Source organism: Ambystoma mexicanum, chromosome 1p (assembly GCF_040938575.1).
Source record: "Ambystoma mexicanum isolate Mex_15411 chromosome 1p, UKY_AmexF1_1, whole genome shotgun sequence".
NCBI lineage: Eukaryota > Metazoa > Chordata > Amphibia > Caudata > Ambystomatidae > Ambystoma > Ambystoma mexicanum.
The window spans coordinates 940,994,183-941,012,243 of NC_090921.1; the positions used below are offsets into that span (position 1 = coordinate 940,994,183).

The 18,061-nt window shown below is 45.1% G+C and overlaps 1 protein-coding gene across 3 annotated transcripts in view; it reads right to left on the reverse strand.

The window, feature by feature from the left end:
- The window catches only part of TK2 (thymidine kinase 2), a 977,831-nt gene extending 960,267 nt beyond the window's left edge, over positions 1–17,564 (reverse strand). For 2 of the 3 annotated variants that reach the window (XM_069653082.1, XM_069653073.1), the window contains exon 1: positions 17,395–17,564. In XM_069653082.1, coding sequence (XP_069509183.1) covers positions 17,395–17,506 — 112 coding nt within the window. In that variant the 5' untranslated portion in view covers positions 17,507–17,564. The other variant, XM_069653092.1, reaches the window with a different exon arrangement.
- Positions 17,565–18,061: the final 497 nt, after the last annotated feature.

Genomic DNA, 18,061 nt, shown 5'->3' on the forward strand with positions numbered 1-18,061 from the left:
CCTCGAGCTGTAAGGCGATCCCTCTGTCTACACTAACCCTGCTCCCTTCTCTCATCAACAGAATCAAAGGCCTTTTTGGTATGCAGCACTATTATGTGATGCTACTGCTTTTGTGATGAGTAGAGTCCTTTGATTCCTGTTACCAGGATAGCTTCCTATGAAGTAGCAGTCTCTCTGGGGAGGGTGGTACCTGCCCTCACAAAGGAACAAAGAGTGGCAACCCCCACGGCTACAGTCTTGCTGGCAACAGCAAAGATAGCCTGGCTGAGGGAATACGCATAACCCTTCCACAGCAGAACTGAGCTTACATGGCTGGCATACGTGTTATATTGCATTATATTATATGTAGTTTTTTAAATGGGGGTGCACATGTTAAATGCAGTCCCTGCTCTGTAGTGACTTTGGCTGTCACTGCAGCTGCCAAGAGGGCATCTGTGATCTGAATCCACTGTGACCACTGGAGAGCAGGTGCTGTAACCAGGTGACTGATTCACCAGGGAAAAGATGCACACTGTGCTTTTGGCATGGAGTTTTAGAAAAGGGGTCCTGGTTAGCACATCACAATTTGTGAAATGAAATTATCTGCATCATTTTGTTAGTTAAGAAAATTCAAAAAGCCAAGACTTCCATCCCCTTGCTAGATGGTCATTCCTTCCATAAAGATTTGGGAGAAACCACTCAGGAGAGGAGGTAATGGAATTGGAGGGCGGAACTAGAGAGGATAGGAAAAGTCTCAAAGACCCAAAAAGTAGGTGTAAAGAACAGGGCTGAAATTGGGGCACGGAAGCCTGAAAATGAGGAAAGGCAAAACAGGGAACAGGGCGAAAGAGAAAGGAAAAGACAAAGAGAAAGATGGTGAGCAAGCATCACTGCCTATCACAGTATGTTAAAAGAGCCCTGAACGGGAAGTTGAATGTTGTAAAGCGTAAGATGGTCAACCTGGGACTCCTACTCGCCAAGCGAGCTATTCTAATGCGATGGACACGGAAGGAGCCACCACAGATGACAAATTGGCTTCATGATGTCACATGGGCTAACAACAAGAGACATTTGGGGAGGCTCCTGGTTGTATCTAGCTGCAAGATGTGTGGGGAAGATTGAATGCTACATACCAAGCCGCTCAAAACAGGTTAAATATATCCATTAAATATATCCATATCATATACCCGTCTGCCAAAACACACAATGCAACTATAGGTTATGTTCACTATGTGTACAAAATAAAGTAAAACAAAAAAAAAAAAAGAAATGTTCATCCTCACATGAGTATGTAGATGGTTGCATCCTGTGTTTTGGGAGTGTCACGCTGCGATTTTGTGATCAAAAGAGGTGGAGGCTTGAGCTAGGCTGCTTGGGTGGAGGCTGGTTGGTCCTAATTAATCTTTGACATTATATTTTTTCTTGTGTATTATAACTGGTAATGTGGAAAAAAATGCAGTAAATACAGTTTTATTTAAGAGCCCTGAAACCAGTAAAAGAAAAGCGCCCAGAAGAAGGATGTCAAGAGGGGAGAGAAAAAACCCAGGCGACAAGTTGGGTGCAACAAGGATTAGAACAGGAGTACCCTAGACGATGGACTCAAAGAGAAGAAATTAAAGTGAAGTACCCAATTTGAAAGATCCATATACCCCAGTGGGAGGAAAAGACACCCAGAGGAGGTCACAGGTGCAGGAGTACAAGGGAGGGAGATAAGAACCCAAGAGAAGAAAAATGGGCGAATCCTAAAACATAATCAAGAAGAAGGCCCAGAGAAAGCCATACATTCCACCAGAGAAAGAAAACTGAAGGGAAAAAGCATACAGGAACATAACCATGAAGTCTCTGAAGAGATGGGCACCATAAACGGGGTTCACGCATAGAGGACAGGAACAATCCAAGAAAGGGAAAGATCTCAGTTTGTCTGTAAAGAGGGGAAGGTCCCCAGAGACCTAGAAGAGGCCGACCCCAAATAGAACGAGAACAAAGTCCCTAAAAAAGAGAAAGGGGTGTAGGTAAAAAAGTGTGCCACAATTATATACTATGAAATCGTGGCCAAACGAGAGTGGATTTACTACAGGCAAAAAGGTATGGGCAACCAAGGCGGCTGAGCTTACAAAGAACCCATCATCCTGGGTGGAGTTGGTCAAGCTTTAGTACATCCAGGGAGTAAGCATGCCAGATCCCAATACTCAGCTGTTCCAGGCGAATATCCTCGGAGCACCCAGAAAGGTGAAAAGGTATAACCCATGTGCCATAGTTCTCAATTCCCCCTTCAAGACAAGACCTTTGGTACAGCGAGGGGAGTAAGCACACAGAAGTCTATTAGAGAAGTAAAGGAGCGATTTATCAACTACAAAGCAATTATCTTTGCAGACTCAAAAGGTACTCCCACATTAGTGCACCCCAGACGTCAAGCATGTTTGAAACCTGTAGGACAGCCTGCATCAACCAAAATGTGACTAATTCAAAGTTAAGCGCTTTCCAAAGAGAAGGTTGCTGGACCACACCACCATAAGTTAAGAGACCAGTGCAAGCTGTATTAGTTCAATTAACCAACAAACGTACGGGGAAAATATTGGCTGCAGCACAAGATAGACCCTAGCATGATGCCTCATGGGATGTGGAATAAAGAATCCCCTGAGGAGTATTAACCACGAGTCCCCTTGCAGGAGTGATGTTCCCTCAATCCAAAAAGGGGTTGACTCGCATCAGAGAGAAACACCACCATATATTGCTTAATCCCCTCCCTGTGCATCGTGTAGACAGTCTTTATGTACCTGTCTCACTGGAGAGAAGCCTAGCCATGATAGAAAACCATTCCCAATGAGAGACATTAAAATAATCCAGTGTCATTTATTTCTAGATATATTCCATTGCTGAACACTCCAAAAGAGACCTAGCCTGAGAATATAGTCCAGCATCTTCACCTGTTGGCCATCAGGAACAGTTCTACGTTCTGTTGAACTTTAACTTCTTGCAACTTCTTAGCTCCAATGCCTCTCCACACATTCAATATTGTAAACTGGCATGCTTCATCGCAGTTGCTCCTCCCTGCACATGCCCCTAGGTCCATCAACCAATCGGCTCTCTCTACATCCTTTTTTATAACCTTTGCCAACCCTCTCCGCTCCATACCCTCTCCATCCTCGACATTCAGAATTCTGCCGAGCCCTGGATAGACTATTACCTGTCTGCCTAATCCATCTCCATTTCTTTCACATAACATGAGCATCTCCCATCCTACCACTCCAACAATGGGTATCCTCCAAGGATCTTTGAATGGCCCACTTTTCTTTATCCTCTATACTTCCCTTTTTGATAAACACATCTCCACTTTTGGTTTCTGCTACCATTATTCCTGACACCCAGATCATCTTCTCCTTTCCTTCTTTTAATGCTGGACTATCCTCATGTATTTTTTCCTCTCTGCCATACATCAGTAAATAGCACTTTGAGGTCTTGTACTCAACTGTTCCAAAATAAAAATCCTTTACCTCCCTGCCTCTCACATCGCACTTCTCCTGTAACCTATACCATTTCCCTCAATTTCTTACACCAGACAACTAGGCTTGAAACCCAGAGGTCCTCTTCGATTATGAACTCAAGCTCCACCAACGTATTGCCTCCACTGCTACAGCTTCAAGGCTGAATCTAATGAACATTTGGAAGATCTGCCACCACCTAACTTACCATCCCATTAACATGCTTTTCTCGACCCTTGAATTCTGCACACTACTGTTCTAACCTTTTCCTAAATTTCAACTTGCCCCCCTAAATAATATTCATAATAACCTCCACTCTTTACACCTTCCCCAACTCCTCGGTCTATCATCTGCACTTTGGCTGGCTCTCTATGCATGATCAAGCCCTCTTCACATTTATCTTACTAATCTTCAAATCCATCCATGCCATGATCGCTATTTTGACTACCTCTCTTTCTCAGTATTATCTAACACACACCCTTCAATGCGCTGCTTTATTTAATCTATCTTTGCCACACCCACCTGGTATTGCTGCTTGCGTCTGCTCCTTCACCCTCACTGAACATAACCTGTGGAACTCGCTGCCACCCACATCAAGAAAATCACCAACATTGCAGCATTAACATCTTCCCTAGAATGTATTCTCACCCTTGAAGCCTGCCATGCATATATCCATCTTGTCACCCCTCCCCAATCTGTACTCAGTGCAAAAAGCTTGTTAAACTTAGTTTCACTTCATTTATACTGCAGGGATCGAAATAAAGAGTTGGTTAGCAGGCAGGAGCTAAAAACAGCTCCTGGTTGTCCAGAATCAAACAGAAATAAGGAGCTTCCTTTCAATAACGAGGAGCTAATATGTCAAAGCCCTCAGCCATTAAGGTGAAGGAGTGATTAAAGGTGTGGGCAAGCTCTACTCCCTGTCCACCCTCAGTCCCACACATTGGGGTGAACTGCTGCCACACTCGGACCAAAGGGACCTGCCAGTGCTGCTTTTGGCACTTACTCAAACTTCGAACCAGAGTTGTTTTGCATCTGTCATGCCGGCTCGTGACCACAACGCACCAAGTAGAACATGTCACCTGTTCGGCTCGAGCAACCAGCTCACTGCTCTTGACTACTTTATACCACCAACTCTTCGACCCTCACATCAGACCACCAGGATCAGAGCTTTGAACCGCCGAACTTCAACTCGAACCGCTGAAGCATTGCATCACTTGACAACCCGAGCCAACGATAACCAAATATCTAAAAAAAAGTTGACCTAACATCAGAACCTGGATAACCATCCACACCGCATCACTTGAACTCTGCACCCGAATCACACTGAGTGCCTGTTTCGTACCCACTTGACACCTGCTTGCTGACTGAACCAGTACGACTCATCACACCCAAACCTAATTCGACCCACATCTTCAGAACCTTGAGGCCCGATTTGATGCCGTCAAAACGCCTAACATTGAAATCAGGTACTTTTACTTCTCCAGCAAGTCAGATCATTTTTCACCACAGAGTTGCAATTTATGCCCATTTCCTCTCTCACAAAGTATGCAGAGTGCTTTTACATTTCTGTTCTGCATCTCCTGTATTCTTCATACAGGGATAGTTTTTTTTATTGGGTTTTTAATAGTTATTTATTTAATTAGAGTATATATTTTTATAGAACCTTGATTGGACATTCTTTTATTCTGGAACTGTTGTACTATTGCGTTGCTACTGGCTCATTTTCACACCCCTTCGAGCAGTGTAGCCTTCCTTCGATCCACGTTAGCACAAAAGCAAAGGAGGTATATCTCGAAGCTGTTCCTGTTTTACCTTTATGATTAGGACCGCTGTTGGTTTTCAGAGGTGTGGAGGCTGCGTAGGCGGTTTGGCCACTACTGATCTTTGTATAAAACTCTGTTGCAGAAGTCATAGGAGCTCATATTCGAGCCTCCACGAAATTCAGCAGTGGGAACCCGTTACATTTACACTTTATGTAAACAGGTCTCCACCGCTGAATTTTCCACATTTACACGGCAGAGTGCAAAAACAGGAGGTTAGAAAAAGGTCTACATGCTTGTATGACACTCCACCATGCAAATGAAAAAAATGCTGCCTGCCATCCGCCTGCTTTTTACTGGTGTAAAAAGCAGGCAGGATCCATAGGAATCCACAGCATTTGCCCTATTCATAAAAATCCATGCCGATGTAAATGCTCTAGTATGTGTATGGCAGAGAGGAAGCGGGCAGCAAATTGTAAATTACGATCCGACCCTTCTCTCCACCATTTAAACTAACAAAAATGAGGCATGATGTAAAAGAAATGCGTAAAAGCCTTATGTACTTTTTTAAACGTATTTTTCTTATTTACGCCTCTATTAAAATAAGCCCCATTTTGTCACAGTTATGTGCCACTCCAGTTTAATTGCTTTGTTCGGGAGTCTCATGTCCACACAGATCCAGCCTACCCTTGAGCACTTTGCTTTTTTACTAACAAAAATTGGGGAAACTCAGGGCATTGACCTTTGCACCTTCTTTAGTATGTCTTCTTCTTCAAGCATCATCAGTACATTTGCTACTTTCTTGAGGATGTGGAAGGGAATCCTCTGAGGTCACATCACCAAAGACTGCACTGTTTCATCGATGTGGACCTGAATTTGCTAGCTCTTGAAGCAGCCTACTTCTTTGAATAAAGAATTGAATTCTGCTAGCACATTCTCCTGTTCACATGTTTGGACACCAAGGGCAAAGTGGATCAGCTGGAATCTCTCTGCCATGCTACAGCTCAGAAGCAGGAGCGTTCCAATTTCCATGAACCACCTTTACGCCTCTACACCAATGTCCTTGATCACCATTTGAAACGTTCCTTTTAGCAGGATCACAGCAACATTCCAGTGATTACCTGTTGGTGGTTGCCTCCTGGACCTTGCAAAATTGACACTTTTTCTCATGTGTCCACCGTACTTGCTGCTCATATAGAAGGCAACCAGTGAACTTGGCGTAGTGGTTGCACTTACAAAGCACTAGGCATTTCTGCCCTTTGGCCGGACGTTGATCTTCATGTGAAAAGTCATTGCCGCGGTTCTCAATGTGACTGGTTGACACCTAGATGCCTGCTTCCTTCGAGTGAGCAGGTCTTGCACCAAGGTCTAGTGTGCCTTAATGTCCCTGCTTCACAACCACACCAGCCAACGCCACTACCATGCATTCAATGCTGGCATTTGGCAGCTAGTACGACCTTCCGTACTAAGCAGGCATTTGAGGGTCATGCCTGTTGCCGTTGGCAGCCCCAGAGGATGGGGAGCTATGACATGTTTATACTCATGTGACATCCCATGATCTATGTCATTCTAAAGTGCTGGTAAATGAAGATGTTGTGAGAAGAAGTAATATCTATTGTAGATTGATGTCTTAGGCATTGGATACTCCAATTTTATTAGTGTCATATGAGCCTGAGTGTTTATTATTTTTCTTTTAACTCACATTTTAGTGCAAATTTGTTAGGGCACTCCCCATCTATTGACTACAGACAATGCTTTCACTCGAAAGTCATACAGCGGGACATGCACAGTATGGATTGGCGAGATAGTGCTTTGTTAAGACCTTCGAGGGCAGTGGGTGAAGGCCATCCAGCAGCCATCTTTTGATCTGCCCGGTTTATACCAGTTGTCACAATTGGATATTCATTCTTAGCAGAAATACCTAAGGAGGCGGTGGCACAACGTCCCTCCCATGAGGAGATGGAAGCCAAAAGTTGTCAGACAGAGACCATCAATCCGGAAGGAGAACATCACGTGACAACCCGCGAGAGACTGGAAGTAGAGGTCAGACCGATTACACAGGGAGCCATTGTTCGGAAGGGGGTATGAAAGGTTAAACGGATGTGTCTAATTAGATATGGGGACGGACCATGGGGATTAGAAGGGCAGGTGAGTTGGAGGGGGAGTGGAGTTGGATCGGGTGGTTGGGCATAGCGGGAAACTGTTTGTTTGTTGGCTTGCAAGACTAATAAATGGGACCCGACTTGTCGATTCATTTTCCAAGCCTCTTTGTTGCTTTATTTTCTTTACTTCGATAGATGGTAACTGAGACTCAGATTGTTGCGCAAACCTGCATGCCGCTATTTGATACTGATTGTGGGATTTGCCTGTTTCATAGCGGTGGTTCCCTTAGTCATGCCTTTCTTCTACCCTGAAATACATTTGGCAAAATATCAGCATTAGGCTGTGGGCACTGAGCCCAGTAGGAGGATGCCCCGCTAGAAAATGGGATTGCCAAAGTGCATGTGGCGCCCAGGCACTTGTTAGTGTAAAGGAGATAAGAGGTCAAAATACTGAGGTACAGAGAGCAACAGGAAGTAAAGAAAAGGCTTACATTAAATAGGGATGGACGAGCGAGTACATGGTGAGAATCCATAACCCGGTCAGGACCGCTCTGCAGTGTCTCTGGTAATTAAAAGTAAGCCTCAATCCCTACCGCAAAGTAGTGGAATCAAGGAACAAACTGAACAGGGGCACCTGGGTATCGGGGGAAGTGTTTAGAGTAACAGTTAAATAAACCAGGGACAGGAAAAGGGGCAAACAACAATCGAAACAGGTGAAGGAACCACCAAGGTGGTCACCCACTCACTATATGTTCACCAAACTCAGTAGTACTACATTCGATTGGTTGGACTCTTGCTTTTTTTTTTACCCGACGCAATAAACATATCCAATTCCCAATTGAAGGAACCCATAATTTTGATAAACTGGGAGCCCTTAGGAGGACGTTTCAGGCACAGGGAAAGAAGATATCACCAGTACAGTGAGATGCATTTGCAACGTGACTTGTGGAGCCGACAGCTAGGAGAAATGACAGTAAGAAGCAGTGGTATCGCCATTGTTGAAAATGAAGACTCACCATATGTCTGTATCCCGAGCAAGCAAATATGAGTTACTTCAACTAAATTCACCAAACATTACGCAGTGCTCTGTCTTGAATCAAGCATCTCTATTTTCTACACCAAAAGAGGGTGAGCCACATGACTCTAGCCCTCATGATTGTGCGTCAGTCACACATTGTCTGGTGATTCCCAGAACAGATCTCTGATGCAGGTACCAGACCCAGATTTAGTGTATTTCATGGACAGTTCTTGTTTTAGAGACCAAAGTGGGTGGGTTGTTGCAGGGTACGCAGTCTATGCCCCAGGGGAGGTAGTACACATTGGAAAGTTACCCCAAGTGGCATCTGGACAGGTAGCCTAGCCGGTGGTCCTCACGCAGTAAGCGGTTACACAGAATCTTGTTACGCTTGTTCCGTAGCCCACGACTTTGGTCAGCTCTGGATGCAGAGAGACTTCATGACCTCAACCAGAATGCCCATAAAAAATAGTCAATATGTAATGGCACTATTAGATGCTATAATGCTGCCTGAGCGGATTGCGATTGTCAAGCGGAAGCACACCAATCTCTGGATGATCCTATTAGTTGCTGAAATTATTTTGCTGACAGAACAGCCAAACTGGCGACCACCTCAGAAGAGGTTGATGCATATATCCTGCCCGTTAAACCTACCTGGAGAAAACCCTGTGTAGGATGATGCAGGATCTAGCTTATATGCAGGAGAATGCCCCATCCAGTGAGAAAGATAATTGGATTAAGAAGGGCTGCTGGTTACATGAGGAATCTCTCTGGAGAGATGAGTAGGGTGCATTAGCGGCGCCACAAATATTAGTGTCACACCTTGTGAGAGTGTACGATGGGGAGAGTTGGGATGATAATGCTGATGAATCGCTCATGGTTTACACAAGATTTCACAACTATAGCTCAGGGATATTGCAGGAGATGTGGTATATGTCTACAGAATAATGTCCTTAAAACTGTGCCGATCAGACCAAGGGCACATCCTCTCCCATATGGGCCATTTGTGGGACTACAGAAAAATTCCTTTCAGTTACAGCTGTATAACCAATGGCAGTAGTTGCTTGTGATTGTGGACATGTTTTACGGTTGGCTGGAAGCATACCCTTGCAGAAAAGCAGATGCAGTGACAGTAGCCCCAATCTTCATGCGTGAATTTGTACCAAGATTTGGGATCCCTGTGTGTTTATTAACAGTGATCAGACCACTCATTTTATGAACAATATAATTACGCCATTGCTGTCCATTTTGAAGACAACTTGCACTGTCCCCACCACCCAAATTCAGCAAGGGCAGTAGAGAGAGAAAATGGGGTCTTGAAGAACAAGTTAGCCAATCTGTGGCAGGAGACGGGATGAAGTGGCCATAGGCCCTCCCGTTCATCTTACTCAGTATGAGAATCACTCCAAACAGGAGAACTGGGGTTAGTCCTCACAAAATTCTTTACTAATGACCCATGCAATTACCTGTGTGCCTGCTGTGATGCTGGAAATGCATCGGAGGGACAGGGCCTCCGTATCCTTGTCCTTTACTGCTTTTTATCATGTGTTCTGTCATGTTTTCCGCGCAGGAGTTCATGTGGGACACCTGGTGGTGCAGCTCTCTCCTTTGGTTTTGGTGAACAGACCCATGGGATACCCTTATGGCACCCATGGGTAGGGGTGCAACCCTGTGCCTCTAGTGTATGTTTTTGGGCACCTGTGTGTGACCCACAGAGCAGGGTACGGGCTGGTGGCAGCTCCGTGCCCGAATTGACTGGTGCCCTGAGCGTCCTCCATTTTGGGATGCCCATTGGAATCGGTAGATTCCGGATGGAGACAAAATGGCCCCCATGGCCTCTTGCCTTCCATCGCCCGTTACCTTGATCTTCCCGAAGTCCCGGGAAGCCCTGACTCTGTCCCTTCCCCCTGACTGGCTGTGGGGTGGAAGTTCCATATATGGTAGTGTGGGGAAGTGCTGACCAGACTGGCTGGAGCCTTCCCAACGACCGTATGTTGTGGGTACGCCTGTGGGTGGGACCTGGGTGAATGGAGTGTGTGACGAATACGCATTCTATGTTGTGGGTGTCTAGTATCTGGTGTTTGACACAATGACTGAGACAGCCCTGCCCGAAACCGGTATGAATGCAGCGTGGAGTGTTGAATGGCTTGGTACTTGTCCCAATACACATAACTTGTGAGTGTCTGGAGAGAAGTGAATGGCCTGAATGCACTGTGTGCCTGATTGGCTGCCTGCCTGCATGAATGCCCTTAGTCGTGATTGGATGCTTGAGTATGACCCAGCGGAATGAATGGGAGATCAACAGTATATCTGGGGACCTCTCACTGCTAGGAATCATGTTCAGAAGCTGAAGTCCACTATGAAGAGTAACTGAAGCTTAACTTTGAAGCCCTGCTGGATGAGAAGAATTGCTTTTGCTCTCCTTCACAATCTGAAAGCTGCTGTGTCTCCAAGGACTGACCCAGAGAGGACCTGGTAAGGCGCCCTCTTCCCGAGCTATGAGGGACTATCATGCACCAGCTGATCTTTGCCAAAGCTCCCTGGTAGACAGACCTTCAAAAGGCTGCCAACCCGAGACGGGGACTGTCGCGGAATCACAAGGAGAAGCGCCCGGACTGTTGTCTGCCACTGTCGACGGCCGCCGTCGCCGACCGGAGCCGCCGTGCTGCCGTTTGCCTAAGAACTCTTGATCCAAGGTCGCATCGTCGCCGCTGTATCCTGCTGGAGAAGGCCTGACTGTCGACGCGCCGAGGAGCATCCGCCGGTGTTTTTCCCGCTACCCAAAGACCACAGAGACGCTGATGACTCCACGCCCTTGCTGGGCCAAAGTTCTTCAAACTCTTTGCGGTCCAGAACTATCGACACCGAGGTGCCCCGCACGTCTCATCGTTGCAGGACGTTTACGCTTCCCCGTCAACGAGCAGTGCTAGGAATGAAGCCGCCACCTCACTGTCGTAGCTCACCCTGTTCTCTGTCGGACGTTCGACGACCCGTGACTCCTGCCTTAAAGGGAGGGCACTCAAGAAGGGCCATCAATTCCCTGACGAGGAACGCTACAACGCCAGGTACTTTGGGGTTGCAGAACTATTGGGAAGTCTCTTGTAAACAATACATGGACTGGGCGTGTATCTTTCTTCTACAGGTTGCCCAGGTAGGGGGGATCTCCACACAGAGCTGTGTTTAACGGTAGTGACCAGTATTTCTGCCAATTGTTCTCATCAACTGCTTTCCTCTTTTCTCTACTGTTGGTTTCCTTTACGACTTGATTTGTGTGCCATTTAACCGTACAGTTGATGCACGTTAAAGAGATCTAATAGTAACTGTGGTACCACGTAGAATTGTATATATTTGCCATTATAGATAATCGAGTACAAAGTGCGTTATCGTGATATTGTATATAACCGTGAATATTAATTATATAAAGACTGTGTTTTAACCGATTCAGTGTGCGGACATTCCTTTGTGGGTGCTTGGGGACTACACTGTACTTAAGAACCAGCCTGCATCACCTTCCTGAGAAGCTAGGCCTTGATTGCTCGACCACGTACCAATAATAGAGAATCTTGGCTGGAGTCCTCTGTGCCTCTCCTCTACCATATACAGAGCGGAAGTACAGACACCCCCCTCCGGTCCTTTACACCCGCTCATGAAAACTGTGCCTAATAATTTACAGCTGCCAGATGACTGATTACTTGAATATGTGAAGACTTTAATATCTTCTGTTAGTCTCATTCCTAATCAGGTCCAAGCTGCCCTACCATGAGAACCAGACAAGTCAGGTCACTCGTTAAAGCCTAGTGACAGCTTCCACATAAAGGTTCATCAATGGAAAACAGTTCTAACCCCCAGGTGGAAGGGGCCATTCCTTGTATTGTTTACCTCCAATTCTGCTGTAAAGGTTGAGGGGCACCCAACATGGGTGCACGTCAGCTACTGCAAACGAGCGATAGCACCAGTGCTATAGCTTCTGTGATGATGGCGGTCTGCCTGTTCACACCGACACATATTAATGTTGTCGTAGGATAACCCGATAATATTGTGCAAACCGTATTAGCTATGAAAAATCTAACTAGCATAGAAGGTCTTCTGATGTGAGGGCATGGCCATGGTATTAGACACGCTATGTAGTACGCTGGCAAGGTAGAGCCTGAGATTTAAATGGTGCATGGGAGCATGGGGTGGATTTCTGGTCAAGGTTTATACCAGGGCCAGCTGAATGTCCAATTGGAGTTGTTCCTTATCCATATGAGGCACTTCCAAATTGGATGTGCGGTGAGGATTACATCAAAGCTTTGAATGCTGAGCTAGAAGAACCCATTATAACACCCCAACCTAACCTTAGACATATAGTTTTGCCTAACATACCACTGCTGATATAGCAGTTGGTAAATAGCCAGAGCCTTCCCACATCTCAGATTTCATTTATTACTGCCGTTCTATTCTTTTCACCAGAAGGAGAAACACGATGATTTCCAAACTCATCTATTAGTATAAACAATGGCCCGGAAACACTGTGGTGACAGTACTGTGAGAACTTGGTGGCAATGTCAGCTTGATGGCACTGTGAACATATCCTTAGCCATGCACCAAGTGGTGGTGCTGGGGTACTGTGAGTTAGAGGATCTTAGTGCAATTTTTGATAGAAGCAAAGAACAACAAATACATTTAGTATGTTATTTACCGACTATCCTAGATTCTCAGACTGGTAGCCAGATGGTGAAGATATGTTCTAATTAGACAGATGCACAGTGTCCCTTTTTTTGGGGACTTGGACAATAGGACCGTTATCATGATTCAGCATTTGCAATCTCCAGAGATGGATGTAGAGGATTTCATGAAATACACACAGGTGTATAGCCAGAAACTGTGGCACAATAATGTGTCAATATTGGATAAAACTGGATAGAAATATTTGGTGTTGAATTCAACAGTAGCTACATCTCGTTTTGACATTAACGTTCAGGGATCAGGATCTAAAACCAGCTGCTGGGTCTCGGGCATCACCAAGTATGCAGGAAGTAATGGAGGTATGAGGCGCACTGCAAATATAACTTCCACATGAGAGGCACACATTTGCCCATCCATTATGTTTAAATGTGTAGCTTTGTTCTAATTTTTCTTTATTAACATTCTAAAATGCTCCGTCGTATGCATTTTTTCTTAGCACCAATTGGCCTGGGGTACCAGAGTAGCTCCTGGTAGCTGTTGATTTCAAACTAACTAGGCTCTCCTCGGAAAGAAGCAGGAGCTAAATAGCTCCCAGCTCCTAATAATTTTGAACCCTGCTACAGTATTGTTTCCTCTTCCCCCATCAGCTTTTCAGGCTACTACTCATTACCCAACTGCGCAGGGGGCCTGGAATCCAGTTGGAACAGAGAAAAGAGCTATTTGGAGAACGACAGAAAAGGGAAGGAGTTGATAAAACCCTGCTCTTGCGAAGTAGTGTATTTATAAAAAGACAAATTTAGATGACGAAATAGGTTTTCTAGAAAAGGCCACTGGGCTCACATCTGGGGCAGAGCATATAGCAAGGCACATGTCAGGGATTTGCATGTCATCGGCACCCTGAGCCAACTGACTTAGGAGGTCCGATTGATGGTGTGTTTGAAGCAGGCAAGAACCTTGAATGGGACATGGTGTGCAAAGAGGTGCAAGATTACTTGAACTCGCAACTGCTTACCATCAAGGAAGACATCCTACACGACAACTGCCCAAGATTGCTGAAAAATGACTTGGTTGTGCCACAACACTTATGGCCTTGGAGAAACTTATAGAAGTACAGCGGCCGGACTGTGAATCCAAGGAATGTTTTTCCACTGTGAAAGTTCCCGGATTGTGGGCACTGGTGAGACGAATACTACCTGGTCCATGGACAGGATGCTTCGGGGAATGGGTGACCAATCACGGAGTCTGGGAGTTGAAGCCGCCCAATGGTGCCCCTCGATATCTTGTCTCTGCCCCGGGGATGACCCCAGATTTGTGGTTTAGTTTGGTTCAAATTGGGAATCATGGCTTTGCAGCCTCACACTTGCAATGCTTAAATTAGATGGACAGAATGTTGGTAAGGAAAAGGTAAAAGATATAGTCTGGTGGGAAGAACATTGTTCCGGGGGGGAAAGGAGCTGGTAGCTCCTCCTGAAACAGATGTGCATTTTACAGTTCATACAGAGTTGAGTCAATTTACAGTTTTCTGGTCAGCAACAGATGGAAGAAGGGTAAAGGTATATGTGGAATGTTTTAACGGATGGCTTAAGTTGGTTCCACACAGGTTTTAGGCACTTGTAGAGGAAGTGATTGGGAAGGTAACATATACAAAGAGTCGAATGTTTTAGAGACCATATATAACAAGGAAAGGCATGCATTTGAATTGGTGCATTGCACTGCTACTATATGCACTCCAGGAGATGTCTTATGTGCAGTAAATAAAGACATTTCTGAACAACCTTACATCAACACCACTGTGCGCCTCACTGTTTTTTTCTTATCCTGGCAGGGTAGTATGGTGCTGCAGACAGTGCTGCCATCAGCAAGAATCTGGGGTAAGTAAAACTGGACTCTCCATCTTACCTCCCCTTCAGCCGTCTCCTGATGCTTGGGTTTCTTTCGCTCTGTTAGAAATCCAGCATGAAACACAAATGTTGCAACACAAGAGTTGGGACAATTATTGAGGCATGATAAAGAAGCCATGAACGTTTGCTCCTATTGTGTTAAATAATGTATTCACAATTATTAGCTGATGTAGACGCACATGGTTAACCGGCGCAAAGGAAAAGCTGGCTAAACCATAGTTGAGGGACAACAGGTAGAATTCCCAGTAGAAAGGAAAAACAGGTGAATTGGGTGCGAGAACAGTGGGTTAGTAAGGAAAGAGTTTGTTTAGTTGCGCAGTAATTGCAAATGGGGCTGGGGTCTGTTAACGGCAGTCCCTGCGGAAGAGGGAGGTAGGATGTGTTTCTACTTAGGGTGATGTCACGTGAGCCATGCTATACTGAAGTGCTGGTAAATGAAGATGTTGGGTTGGGGGAGTGATATATATCATAGATGGATGGATGCCCCACGCATTGGATTCTCGAATTGGATTGTGTTGTTTGCACCCAAGTGTTTATTATTTTTTATTTAAATCTAGCGTAAATTTGTTAGGGCATTCCCAATATTGACTACAAGCAATGTTTGCATTTGAGAGTCCTCCAGCAGGACATGCACAGTATGGATTGCTGAGACAGCTTTGAGAGAGACTCTAGCGACCATTGATCCGGAAGGAGAAAGTCACGTGACCAGTGGTGAGAGACTGGAAATGGACAGACTCGAACTGAGCAGGTGTTGGCCCATTGATGGGAAGGGGCGTGAAAGGTTAACTGATGTGCCATATTAGGTATGGGATCGGACCATGGTGATACTATAAGGGTAGGGGGGCAGGTTGGAGTGGCTCGGGTGGTTGGGCATAGTGGGATACTGTCTGTGTGTTGGCTTGCAAGTCTAATAAATGTGACCCGGATTCTCCATTCTTTTACAACCCTCTTAATTGTTTTCTTTTCTTTATTTTGATATGCCCAACTCCTGCATGAACAGTTGTCAGAGCTCTGCTGACCTGCATTTGTGAATGATCTGGACCCAGATGTCCTCAACAGTTGCCTTTTCGCTGCACCTACTGGCAAGTTAATTAATAAGTGTGTGGAAGTGGAATGCATTGATGAAATGTCTGGGGCCTGCCTCACCTGCCCAAGGAGGGTGGGTCATTTACAAGAGAAAAATGGTGTGCACCCAAGCTCCTGCGTAGCGTAGGAGCATAGACCTCTTGATGTCCGTCCACATCATTTTCCTTGATATCCTTCTTATATTTTGTCAGTCCCACTGCCCAGTGCTTCCACGATCTGGTTGCGCAACATACCAACTTCAAACGAGGCAGCAAAGGAGAAACGGCAACAAGAGATGTAAAATATACAAGAGCAATGTGTGAAATTGTCTAGTTTATTTTGCCCTCAAATAATTCTACACACGAGCACAGCATCATACTTGCCAACCCTACAGATTTAGGAGGTAGGCTACTGCTTTTTAAGCAGTCCTACCGCCTACAGATTTAGGTGACGGATCCTACGGCTTTTTACAGTGGCGGGTAATTTATGTGACTGTAAGGCAGGATGCAGGACAAAACATGCAACACATTAATTAGTATGTTTGTGCAGTGGGCCGGTAGGTGATTGCTTTGATTGGGCTCAGACCTCCACTGACCTGACAGCTATGGTGACTCTGTCCTGCACTCTTGCTGGGACAACCCTTAGGTGAACCGCTGCTGCTACAGAGCAGTGGAAAACGTTGCTTACCAGCTCTGTGTGATTACCTTCTGTGTAATTGAACTCGGTGTTAAATGACCATTCAGAATTATCCTTTTTTAACATTTGAACATCTTTCCATGTTGTGCTGTTTAATTGGTTGTTTATTTTGGAATGCTTCAATGGTGGCAACAATGTATGTTTTGTATTTTTCTGTGATGTCATTGTTATGCGACTTATTATTTTTGAAACTTGATAAATCCTACTTCTTTTTGGTCACAGAACGTTGGCAAGTACGCAGCATCGCGCTTTCAATCAGTGCCACACATCAGCGTTCCATGGCTCAGCAGGTGCCAATCACCAAGGCTTCCTTTACTCAGCCCAAAATCCACTGCATGGTCCTGATTTACAGTGTTTTTCAATGTGATTTTACCATTGAAAAACAATTCTGTAAATCAGGACCCAGATGCCCTCACTTGCAGGACAGTATCTCGTCTGTGACAATAACAAGTCTCCTGCTGTTTGGCTAAACATATGAATTATTTCATATTTATCAGACCCTACCAGGTGCAAGTTAAGCATGTCTCAAATTTCAAAAGACCGGAGCATCAAACTGAAACTTTCAATGTTGACAGGTTATGGACTACTTATTGGGCAAGGCTTGCATCACCTGATTCAAAGCATCCAGTCCTCAATGTATGTTCTCAACACATAAAATGTCCATCCGCACAACTGTCTCCCTGTGCTGTCATATTACAAGCGCTGCGCTATGAACTTTCGCCCTACTTGGTTTTCGTGTGTCACATGGGCTGTGAAGACTGCGTGGCGCCGTTCTTCCGCCGCTGAGTACTAGCAGTAATGTTCGGCTGCGGCACCAAGGAATCGCTAGTCCCCACATCTCATGCCTGGACTTTCTTAGCTCGGATAGGTCTCCCGCCGGAACTGTAGTGCTAGTGTTCATCATCTTCATACGGACATTATTGAGAGTTGCACCGTGCAGTCGCGTCCCAGAACGTTATCAACTGAGACTGCCATCTTGGAAATGTTAGTCCAATTGTGAGTTATGTGGATTGGAAGCGTTTGTAAGCCCCAGCTGTTATCTGAAAGCGCATATTTATTGAAAACAAAACAATCTCTCCAGACAAACGTCAAACCAAGTACACTTGTTCGCGGTTTGTAAAAATATGTCTTAAGTGTTATTGTTATTCATCTTTAATACAAACGATGCGAATCTGCAACATGTAGTGTCTTATGCTGCAACGTGCGCGTTTTTTACTGGCGTGAATATTTTCTTCAATAGTTCATAGTTTTAAAAAAAATACTTACAAATGTAAATTTCTGTGACGTAGAATCAGTAGTGGAAGTGGAAACAAGCATTAGAAAAGCCAATAGTTTTGGCGTTTACTGCTGTTCAGTGCATTCTGCTTTTATAGGCACCAGGGAGAAAGGGGGA